General features: G+C 38.9%; 1 protein-coding gene across 5 annotated transcripts in view; it reads right to left on the bottom strand.

Moving 5' to 3' along the window:
• The window catches only part of FAM135A (family with sequence similarity 135 member A), a 160,786-nt gene that overhangs the window by 31,767 nt on the left and 116,487 nt on the right, over nucleotides 1-12,532 (bottom strand). For all 5 annotated transcript variants that reach the window (XM_065911358.1, XM_065911357.1, XM_065911361.1 and 2 more), the window contains one exon: nucleotides 464-537. In XM_065911358.1, coding sequence (XP_065767430.1) covers nucleotides 464-537 — 74 coding nt within the window. The remainder of the gene's footprint in view (nucleotides 1-463; nucleotides 538-12,532) is intronic.

Genomic DNA, 12,532 nt, shown 5'->3' with positions numbered 1-12,532 from the left:
CTTTAAAGCCAAAGAAAACCAGATCTAAAAATACACAGTAGGGAAAAAGGAAGGCATCTACTCTGGATATTTGAATTATAGATCTTTTATATAACGGCAAGAAGTGCCAGTCAGACTACTTATGAGAACCTGCAATGCATACTTGTAAAGGTAAGAGACTCTGACCTGTGAAAATAAAGATACAAAATGACCAGATGGAAGGCTGGCACCAGGGCCAGTAGGACTCCCAGGGGTGGGTAGATCTCATGTGTGGGATGGGGTTAACAGTGTGCTCCTTTACGGAAGGCAGGGGTCTTCCATGAAGCAGTTCACAAGATTAAACACATTTGATTAAACAGATTTCTGAACTTCAAATTCTCATTTCTTTTGCTGTAAATATTGTATATTCTGCCATGATAAATTCTGAGATGATATCTTATATTAAAGGAAACAAAATAATTTAAACTGGATTTGTGCTACTCACTGAAGTTCCTGGTATGCAATGGCAGCTTCTCTTGGATGTTCAAAACAAAAGAATGCCTCAGAAAACCTGCGCACCTGAAAAATTCCAAAAGGGAGTATGAATAATATGGCACATCTAAAAAATCAATCAGGTTTTGGGTGGTAGGAAGAAAAACACCCTCCGCAAGGGCCCCCATAGCCACCCCCATGAAGATTAACCTCCTCTGTTGCCAAACCTCTGTATGTTGTTACTTACTGCATGAGTTAAAAGAAAGAATAGAATGCAAAGTAAGAAATTTCGGATTACATTATGGATTCACCATTCATCCTCCTTGAAGACAGGATTCTGTTCATTTTACATACCGCTACATCCCCCACACCAAGAAGAGTGCCCAGCACACAAAAAAATGGTAGGACCACATAGCTCCTGCTCCATGCTGTGTGCTAGGCAGCCTAGGACATGTCAGGCGAGCTGACGGGCAGACTCACTGACACTGTGACCTCAGGCATTTCGTCATCTTGGGAGCCTCGATGACTCGCTTTCAATTACACTTAATACTTAGTCTACACATGGGGTTATTATTAAGAGTAAGCATAATAATGTGTTTGATACTTCTTTTTTAATCTGGAAGGTATATGTAAATATAAGCTATGACAATTACCATTGTAGCATTCACCACATTTTTCCTTAAAATAACTGTTTATGTGAATTGTCTCCCTCCCTAATGTGTAATGTTCTTTAGAGCAGGAGCTATGTTTGGGATGATCTTTGCTATTTCCCTAAAATATATCTTGGTATGTTATAAAAGCAAGTGCTTTGTAAATACTGGTCAAGTCTAGTTGAATATTTCTTCCATCATATTCGTATTTTGACCTTTTCATTTCTAATTATTCAAACTTTGTCAGCTACGGACAGCAATTGAAGCACCAGTAAGGGCATGGAAAATATATTTTGTTTGAAGGGTACATGGAGAGAGAAATCAGATTACAGCTAGGAATTACATTACATTGAAACTTTTTCCTAAAGGGAAAGAAGACTTGAGGTTCTTTGGTTTTAAATACACAATTAAGTGGAGAAATGTTTTATTCGTCATCAAGATACAGCCAACTGAGTTTCTGATTTCCTCAGCCTGTCTCCCTGAGTTGGTGAGACAGGACCTTCAAAGGGACAAGGGGAGGCATGAGGCATCTGTGAGGGAAGGATGCAACTGTGTCTTCACCTTCAAATGCTGCAACTGCCTCTACTTGCTCTCCAACACTAGCGGAGAGATGGGGAAAACGGCCTGTCCGTCAGAGAGGTTTTCCTGAGGGCTCTAAAGTGTGAAGAAATCCAGCCTGAAGTGATCTGCGACTGCAGCTGGGCCTGCCTTCTCGATTCCTAAGTTAAGAGCCATCATTTCTGGAAAGCAGCCTCCCTCCTAAGCTCCATGCTAAGCCTTTACTTTTTTATTCTTTGATTTAAACCATATGAAAACCCTATGAAGTGAATATATTTTCATTGAGCAAGTGAGAAAACAGGCAGAATGAAGTTAAATACTTGGCCAAGACAATAGAGCTGGCCTGTGATACACATGGGATTCAAATAAGGACTCGAGAAAAAGGGTCGTCTTGTGCTCCAACCACTGAGCTCTTCCCTTCTGCATTAAGACTCCCTATTCCCAGAAAGTCTTTCTTTCCTTTCCTCTCTGAGCCCAGACGAAGTTCTCGCCTAAACTTTCTCCTGCCCTGATTTTCATGCAGTGGCAACATGTGATGAATAAGACTGGTGACCATGCTGAGACCATGACTAAGCATCACTGCCACCTGACGGCAGCAAAGCTTAATTCTGGGCAACAGGCATTCATAGAAAAAATGTTAAATTTACAAATTCAAACTCAGGATATGAGTAACAGATATTAATACTTTGGCATACGTAGTTGTGGGCTTCCCAGTGGCCCTAGTGGTAAAGAACCCACCTGCCAGTGTGGGAGACATTAGAGACACAGGTTTGACCCCTGGGTCAGGAAGATCCCTGGAGAAGGGCATGGCAACCCACTCCAGTATTCTTGCCTGGAGAATCCCATGGACAGAGGAGCCTGGTGGGCTACAGTCCATGGGGTCACAGAGAATCGAACATGACTAAAGTGACTTAGCATGCAAACATAATTGTAAAACAAGTTTTGAGTATGTACCCTAATTTTAAAGAATCCACTCATTTGGCAACAGCAACTATTCAAAATTTAACCAGAAAGTTAAAAAAAAAAATAGCCTTCAAGGGTTCAAAAGGGGTGTTTATAGTGCTTTACAGAATTAAATATTTCTTTTATCTGTGTTCATCCTAATATGTTGCTTAAAGTGCTAAATAAGGTTTATTATGATAATTTTAAGTAGTATTTGTTATCATTGTAACTATGTTTATTATAGTTATTAAAATTAATTATAAAGGAAAATTATTTTATTAAATATTATTCAATAAATAATAGTATTTATTATTAAATATATTATTAAATACAATTATTTAACAATTACTTAGCAAATAATTATTAAAATATATTTTATTATTAAATATGTTAAAATTATTAAATGCAATACTTATATTTTATTAAATATATTAAATATATTTTACTAATTTTAAAGTATTAAAATATTTATTTATTAAATATGTATTAGAATATATTTTATTATCATAAATACAATATTATTGTGTTAAATATAATATTTATGAAATAATTTTATATCAAAATGTGTTTTAATGTTATTAAAACATACTATTTTATTAATATTTACTAAATAACTTTATATATCCACATCCAAGTTAAAGTCTAATCATTAGTGTAGAGTCTAAATATGTGATGTATTATTTATGCTGCCTTGAAGAAAGAACACATCTCACAAATGCTTACTGAACAAATATTCTTTACATTCTTGCATTACATTCACAGTAGGATACTTTAGAGTCCACTTTTTATACAAAACTGATTTATGCTTATTATTAGATAAAATTTTAAGTGATTTAAGTTATTTGGTTTCCCACTCCACAGTACATTAAAAGAGCAAATGAACCAAGGGAAAAGGAGAGTTACTGAATATAGATTGTGTACAGAGGCATTAAGTGTATGTTAAGTATATGAGGCCAAAGAAACAACTTGATGCTGAAACAAAAATGCCTCCCTACACAAGGTGCATAATGGTAACTAACTCATTTTCAAAAGGCTAACTTAGGTTCTGTACACTCTACTTCAGAAGGTAGGGAACCATGAGGAACATTACAAAGTATCCATGTAAAATGATCAGAAATAATTTAAGAGAAAATCAGCCCTTTAAAAAGCACATATTGGATAAAAACAAAGGTCCCTTTTTGTTAGACTTATTTCCTGAAAACCCCTTCATGGATCACTGCCCTGTCATGGTGAAGAGGCTTATGTAACTCAATGAAGATATGAGCCATGCCAAGCAGGGCCACCCAAGACAGACAGGTCACAGTGAAGGGTTCTGACAAAATGTGATACACTGGAGGAGGAAATGGTAAACCACCGCAGTATACCTGCCATGAAAACCCCATGAACTGTACAAAAAGGCAAAAAGATATGACACCAAAAGAGGAGTCCCCTAGTTCGGAAGCTGTCCAATATGCTACTGGCAAAGAGCAGAGAACAACTACTAATAGCTCCAGAAAGAAGGAAGGGGCAGGGCCAAAGTGGGAACAACATTCAGCTGTGAATGTGCCTGGTGATGAAAGTAGAATCTGATGCTGTAAAGAACAGTACTGTATAGGAACCTGGAAAGTTAGGTCCAACAATCAAGGTAGATTGGACGTGATCAAGCAGGAGATGGCAAGAGTAAATAAACACTGACATCTTAGGAATCGCTGAACTAAATGGACAGCAATGGGTGACTTTAACTCAGATGACCATCATATCTACTACTGTGGGCAAGAATCCCACAGAAGTAATGGAGTAGCCCTCACAATCAACAAAAGAGTTTGAAATGCAGCATTTGGGTGCAATCTCAAAAACGACAGAATGATGTCTGTTCGTTTCCAAGGCAAATCATTCAACATCACAGTAATTCAAATCTCTGCTCCAACCACCGCTGCTGAAGAAACTGAAGGTTGATCAGTTCTATGAAGACCTAGAAGACCTCCTAGAACTAACGCCAAAAAAAGATGTCCTATTCATCACAGGGGTCGCAAAGAGTTGGACACAACTGAGTGGCTAAGCACAGCACAGCAATCATCAGAGGGGACTGGAATGCAAAAGCAGGAAGTTTAAGAGATACCTGGAATAATAGGCAAGTTTGGCCTTGGAGTACAAAATGAAGCAGGGCAAAGGCTAACAGAGTTTTGCCAAGAGAATGCACTGGTCATAGCAAATACCCTTTTACAACAACACAAGAGATGATTTATACATGGAAATCACCAAATAGTCACTAGGAAAATCAGATTGATTACATTCTTTGTAGCGGAAGATGGAGAAGCTCTATACAGTTAGCAAAAACAAGACCTGGAGCTGACTGTGGCTCAGATCATAAGCTTCTCATAGCAAAATTCAGGCTTAAACTAAAGAAAGCAGGGAAAACTGCTAGGCCAGCCAGGAACAACTAAAATCAAACCACGTATGAATATACAGTGGAGGTGACGAATAGATTCAAGGGACTATATCTAGTAAAGAGAGTGCCTGAAGAACTATGGACAGAGTTCCCTAATATTCTACAGGAGGCAGTGAACAAAACCACCCCAAAGAAAAAGAAAAGCAAGAAGGCCAAGTGATTGTCTGAGGAGGCTTTACAAATAGCTGAAGATAAGTGAAAAGCAAGGGAGAAAAGAAAATGCACACCCAACTAAGCTGGGTGTTCCAGAAAATGGAGTTCCAGAGAATAGCAAGGAGAGACAAGAAGGCCTTCTATGGACAATGCAAACAAATGGAGGAAAACACCAGAAGGGGAAAGACTAGAGATCTCTTTAAGAAAATTGGAAATGTCAAAGGAACATTTCATCCAAAGATGGGCACAATAAAGGACAGAAATAGTAAAGACCTAATAGAAGCAAAGAGACCAAGAAGAGATGGAAAGAATACCCAGAAGAACTGTACAAAAAATTTCTCAATGACCTTGATAACCACAATGGTGTGGTCATTCACCTAGAGCTAGACATTCTGGAGTGTGAAGTCAAGTGGACCTTAGGAAGCACTGCTTAGGAAGCACTAAATGTCAATAAAGTTAGTGGAGATGATGGAATTCCAGCAGAGCTATTTAAAATACTAAAAGATGATGGCTATCAGAGTGTTGCACTCAATATGTCAGCAAATTTGGAAAACCCAGCAGTGGTCGCAAAACTGGAAAAGGTCAATCCTCATCCCAATTAGCAAGAAGGGCAGTACTAAAGAATGTTCAAACCACCAGACAATTGTCCTCATCTCCCTGCTAGTAAGGTTATGCTCAAGCATTATGTGAACCAAGAACTTCCAGATGTCCAAACTGGGTTTAGAAAAAGCAGGGGAACCAGAGATCAAATTGTCAACATTTGCTGGATCACAGAGAAAGCAAGGGAATTCCAGAAAAAAAAATCTACTTCTGTTTCATTGACTAAAGTTTCTGTGTGGCTCATAACAGACTGTGTTAAAGAGATGGAAATACCAGACCACCTTCTACCTGTTTCCTGAAAAACCTGTATGCGGGTGAAGAAGCAACAGTGAGAACTTTGTATGGAGTGACCAACTGCTTCAGGATTGTGAAAGAATATGACAAGGCTGTTTACTGTCACTCTGTTTATTCAGCTTACACACAGAGTGCATCATGAGACATGCTGGGCTGGATGAGTTACAAGCTGGAATCAAGGTTGCCAGGAGAAACACCAACAACCTCAGATATGTGGATGATACCACTCTAATGGCAGAAAGAGAAGAGGAACTAAAGAAACTCTTGATGAGGGTGAAGGAGGAGGGGGGAAAAGGCAGCTTAAAACTAAACATTAAAAAAACTAAGACCATGGCATCTGGTCCCATCACTTCACGGCAAATTAGAAGGGGAAAGGTGGAAGCAGTGACAGATTTCCTCTTCTTGGGCTCTAAAATCACTGTGGATGGTGACTGCAGCCATGAAATCAGAAGACGCCTGCTCCTTGGCAGGAAAGCTATGACGAACCTAGACAGTGTGTCAAAAAGCAAAGACATCACTTTGCCGAGAGTCTGTATAGTCAAGGCTATGGTCTTTACAGTAGTCATATAGCTGTGAGAGTTGGACCATAAAAATGGCTGAGCACTGAAGAATTGATGTTTTCAAATTGCAGTGCTGGAGAAGACTTTTTTTTTTTTTTTTCCAGTGGGTTTTGTCATACATTGATATGAATCAGCCATAGAGTTATACGTATTCCCCATCCCGGTCCCCCATCCCACCTCCCTCTCCACCCGATTCCTCTGGGTCTTCTCAGCCCACCAGGCCCGAGCACTTGACTCATGCCTCCCACCTGGGCTGGTGGTCTGTTTCACCACAGATAATATACATGCTGTTCTTTCGAAACATCCCACCCTCACCTCCTCCCACAGAGTTCAAAAGTTTGTTCTGTACTTCTGCGTCTCTTCTTCTGCCCTGCATATAGGGCCATCATTACCATCTTTCTAAATTCCGTATATATGTGTTAGTATACTGTAATGTTCTTTATCTTTCTGGCTTACTTCCCTCTGTATAATGGGCTCCAGTTTCATCCATCTCATTAGAACTGATTCAAATGAATTCTTTTTAACGGCTGAGTAATATTCCATGATGTATATGTACCACAGCTTCCTTATCCATTCATCTGCTGATGGGCATCTAGGTTGCTTCCATGTCCTGGCTATTATAAACAGTGCTGCGATGAACATTGGGGTGCACGTGTCTCTTTCAGATCTGGATTCCTCAGTGTGTATGCCCAGAAGTGGTATTGCTGGGTCATATGGTAGTTCTATTTCCAGTTTTTTAAGAAATCTCCACACTGTTTTCCATATTGGCTGTACTAGTTTGCATTCCCACCAACAGTGTAAGAGGGTTCCCTTTTCTCCACACCCTCTCCAGCATTCATTGCTTGTAGACTTTTGGATAGCAGCCATCCTGACTGGCGTGTAATGGTACCTCATTGTGGTTTTGATTTGCATTTCTCTGATAATGAGTGATGTTGAGCATCTCTTCATGTGTTTGTTAGCCATCTGTATGTCTTCTTTGGAGAAATGTCCGTTTAGTTCTTTGGCCCATTTTTTGATTGGGTCATTTATTTTTCTGGAATTGAGCTTCAGGAGTTGCTTGTATATTTTTTAGATTAATCCTTTGTCTGTTTCCTCATTTGCTATTATTTTCTCCCAATCTGAGGGCTGTCTTTTCACCTCACTTATAGTTTCCTTTGTTGTGCAAAAGCTTTTAATTTTCATTAGGTCCCATTTGTTTATTTTTGCTTTTATTTCCAATATTCTGGGAGGTGGGTCATAGAAGATCTTGCTGTGATTTATGTCAGAGAGTGTTTTGCCTATGTTCTCCTCTAGGAGTTTTATAGTTTCTGGTCTTACATTTAGATCTTTAATCCATTTTGAGTTTATTTTTGTGTATGGTGTTAGAAAGTGTTCTAGTTTCATTCTTTTACAAGTGGTTGACCAGTTTTCCCAGCACCACTTGTTAAAGAGATTGTCTTTTTTCCATTGTATATCCTTGCCTCCTTTGTCAAAGATAAGGTGTCCATAGGTTCGTGGATTTATCTCTGGGCTTTCTATTCTGTTCCATTGATCTATATTTCTGTCTTTGTGCCAGTACCATACTGTCTTGATGACTGTGGCTTTGCAGTAGAGTCTGAAGTCAGGCAGGTTGATTCCTCCAGTTCCATTCTTCTTTCTCAAGATTACTTTGGCTATTCGAGGTTTCTTGTATTTCCATACAAATTGTGAAATTATTTGTTCTAGTTCTGTGACAAATACCGTTGGTAGCTTGATAGGGATTGCATTCAATCTATAGATTGCTTTGGGTAGAATAGCCATTTTGACAATATTGATTCTTCCAATCCATGAGCACGGTATGTTTCTCCATCTGTTTGTGTCCTCTTTGATTTCTTTCATCAGTGTTTTATAGTTTTCTGTGTATAGGTCTTTTGTTTCTTTAGGTAGATATACTCCTAAGTATTTTATTTTTTTTGTTGCAATGGTGAATGGTATTGTTTCCTTAATTTCTCTTTCTGTTTTTTCATTGTTAGTATATAGGAATGCAAGGGATTTCTGTGTGTTAATTTTATATCCTGCAACTTTATTATATTCATTGATTAGCTCTAGTAATTTTCTGGAAGAGTCTTTAGGGTTTTTTATGTAGAGGATCATGTCATCTGCAAACAGCGAGAGTTTCACTTCTTCTTTTCCTATCTGGATTCCTTTTACGTCATTTTCTGCTCTGATTGCTGTGGCCTTTGAGAGTCCCTTGGACAGCAAGGAGATAAAACCAGTCAGTCCTAAAGGAAATCAAACCTGAATTTCACTGGAAGGACTGATGCTTCTGGAGCCAAAGCTCCATTACTTTCACCACCTGATTAGAACAGCCGACTCATTGAAAAAGACCCTGATGCTGGGAAAGACTGAAGGCAGAAGAGAGTGACAGAGAATGGGATGGTTGGATGGCATCACTGACTCAATGGACATGAGTTTGAGCAAGTTCTGGGAGATGGTGAAGGACAGGTAAGCCTGGCATGCTGCAGTCCATGGGGTCGCAAAGAGTCAAACATGACTGAGCGACTGAACATGTACGTATGTGTATGTGTGTGTACTGACAATGGAATATTAGTCAGCCATAGAAAAGAATGAAATAATGCCACTTGCAGCAACATGGATGCACCTAGAGATTATCATACTAAGTCAAGTAAGTCACAGAGAAAGACAAATACCCAATGATATCACTTGTATGTGGAATCTAAAATATGACACAAATGAACTTATCTATGAAACAGACTCACAGAGAACAGACTTGTGGTTGTCAAGGAGGAGGATGACAGGAGGAGGGAAGAACTGGGAGTCTGGGATTCATAGATGCAAACTATTATATACAGATCAAATAAACAAGGTCCTAATGTATAGCACAGGGAACAATATTCAATATTCTGTGATAAACCATAATGGAAAAAGGAAAACAAAAAAACACGAACTAAAACAAAAAGGTATTCTTTCCATAGCCAGAGGCAGGTTGAACCTGCCTCGAGGGAAGACAGGCTAGATTTCAGCTCCCACTCCCCCTAGCAGAATCTTCTTATTTAGGGAAAGGCCTAACTCTGTTCTCAGGTGACACAGGGGTAAAGAATCTGCCCGCCAAGCAGGAGACACACATTTGATCCCTGAGTCAGGAAGATCCCCTGGAGAAGGTAATGGAAACCTATTCTAGTATTCTTGCCTGGGAAATCTCATGAAAGAGGAGTATGGCAGGCTACAGTCCGTGGGGTAGCAAAGAGTCAGACGTGACTTGGTGACTAAACCACTACTACCACCCAACCCTGTTAATCAACTGGAGAACTTTAAAAAATCTATCCATGTGTGGACCCCATTTAGCACCGGTAATTTTTAAAGTTCCCAAGATGGCTCTAATACACAGCCAAAGATGAAAAGCACTACCTAACTTCACTGAGACCAGAATAGAGAAACTGGTATTGGATTGACCCTACTGAAAACAACTTACAAAACTGGACAAAATACATGGAGCAACTGCTTCAAGCCCAGAAAAACACCCACTGGACATGCAAAGAAGTGGGAAAATGTACCTTATAATCAAGAGATAAAAGCAGTTTGTTGAAGTAGATTCCACAATAACCCAGATGCTAGAATTAGCAAGCAAGAATTAAAAAAAAAATTAAAACTAAAGTTTTTTTTTTTAAAGAGCAGTTTTAAACTGGTCAGAAAGTATAGAAAGTTCCAAGTATACACCAAGCCCCCAAGTTTTTCCTATTATTTGTGTATTGTATTTGTTATAATTTGATGATGTTGGTCAGTTGCTAAGTTGTGTCCCCCTCTTCTGCCACTCCATTGATTGTAGCCTGCCAGGCTCCTCGGTCCATGGGGTCTTCGAGGCAAGAATACTGGTGTGGGCTGCCATTTCCTTCTCCAATAATTTGATGCATTTGTTATAACTGATGAACCAATGTTGACACATCATTAACTAAAATACATCATTTCATTAAGGTTAACCCTTGGTATTGTGCATGGTATGGGCTTTGACAAAAGTATTAAAGACAAATATCTACCATTACAATATCGTAGAGAACAGTTCCACTTTCCTAAAGATCTCCCATGCTCCACCCACTTGACTCTCTCCCAATTCCCCTGGGCCCCGGGCAACTACTGATCATATCTTTAGATTTTCGTTTTCCAGAAAGTCATAGAGTTGGAATCATATAGTAAGTAACTCTCTTCAGATTGGCTTCATTTAGCAAAAATATATTTTTAAGGTTTTTCTATGTCTTTTAATGGTTTGATAGCTCATTTCTTCTTATTACTGAAAAAAAATTCCCTTATATGGATAAACAAAGGTTTATTCATTCACCTGAAGAAGAACAGTTTGGTTCAAGTTTTGGCAATTATGGAAAAAACTGCTATAATATATGTGCAGGCTTTTGTGTAGACCTAAGTTTCGATTAATTTGGGGAAAAAAATGAAAAAGCATGATAGCTGGATTGTAATGTAAGAGTATGTTTGGATTTGTATGAAATTGCCAAACCATCTTCCAAACTGGCTGCACCATTTTGCATTCCCAACAGCAATGAATGAGAATTCCTGTTGGGTCCCCATCCTTATCAGTATTTGGTGTTGTCAGTGTTTTTGATTTTAGTCATTCTTATAGGTGTGTATGGCATCTCATTGTTTTAATTTGCAATCCTCTAATAATGTAAGTTGGGAATTTTCCTTCCCCAAGTGAATGGCTAGAGAGGGTTGGGATTGGGTCCTCCAGGTCAGCTGGGCTCCAGAAAGACAGTTTCTGAGGAGGAAGGTCTTGTTAAGGACAGAATGTTCTGAATGTGTCTACAAGTGACTATTTCCACCTCTCCCTCCAAGAGGGGATTTCTTTGACCATCATTATGCAAATCTGGTAGGGTTCCTCGAGCTAAAATTCATAGAAGTGTGGGTATCCCCTAAGACTGGGCCCTCTGGAGTTGCTACCTCAAACTTGTCCACACCGTCTCCAAAAATTTGTCAATTACAGTGTAAGTTTTGCTCCCCTGGTACTGTTCTGTTCATGGATATGTTTCTGCTTTAGCAAGATGTAATTCTCTGTAACTGGCTATCTCTCTTCCAGTTCGGGGGAGGTGGGCAGAAGTTTATCATGTGGCCTCAATTCTCAAATGAATATAAAAAGATGTGTTGACATTTGGTTTCTTCAGCTCTTTTCTTGTTGGTAGAAAAGAAGTGATGAAGTCCAGGTCACTTACAAACCAGATCAGAAACCAGAAGTCCATGTAAGTACTTCTAGGCAATAATTATACACTACCAAATGACTGAGAGCAGCTGATCATAATGAAGGAAGAAATGAGGAACCTCAGCAGAAAAATGAAACCATTAAAAAAAAATACCAAGGGGAAATTTTGGAAGTAAGAAGTATAATATCAGAAATGAAAATTTTACTAAGTAAGATTTAGACCAGATCAGACACTACAGAAATGAGTTAATGAATTCAGAGATAGAGTAACAAAAATTATTCACCCCAAGCAACATGGAGAAAAAAAAACTAAAGACCTCAAAATATCAAAAGTGTAACATAAGTGATATGAGAGTGCCAGAGAGAGAGTGGAGGGAAATACTAGGGCATAAAAAAATTTATAGTTATGGCTAAAATTTTGATAAAAATATCACACTGTGGATCTGAGAATTAAAGCAAATCATAAGGAAGATAAACTAAGAAAATAAAAGACAGATCAGAATTAAATTGCTAAAAAACAAAGATAAAGAGAAGACCCTAACAGCAGCTGGAGGAGAACAGCAGTATAAATCAGTGTTCCCCGACCTTTTGGGCAGCAGTGAGGGACACGTTTAGTGGAAGACAATTTTTCCATGGAAGGGGGTGGTGGTGGTGGTGGTTTTCAGGTGACTCTCGTACGGGGAGCACACTCTAGAGCCCTTGCAGGCACAGTTTC

The sequence above is a fragment of the Muntiacus reevesi genome, chromosome 19 (genome assembly GCF_963930625.1).
Source record: "Muntiacus reevesi chromosome 19, mMunRee1.1, whole genome shotgun sequence".
NCBI lineage: Eukaryota > Metazoa > Chordata > Mammalia > Artiodactyla > Cervidae > Muntiacus > Muntiacus reevesi.
Note: the sequence above shows the minus strand (reverse complement) of the source record. Positions and strands in the feature narration are given on the sequence as shown.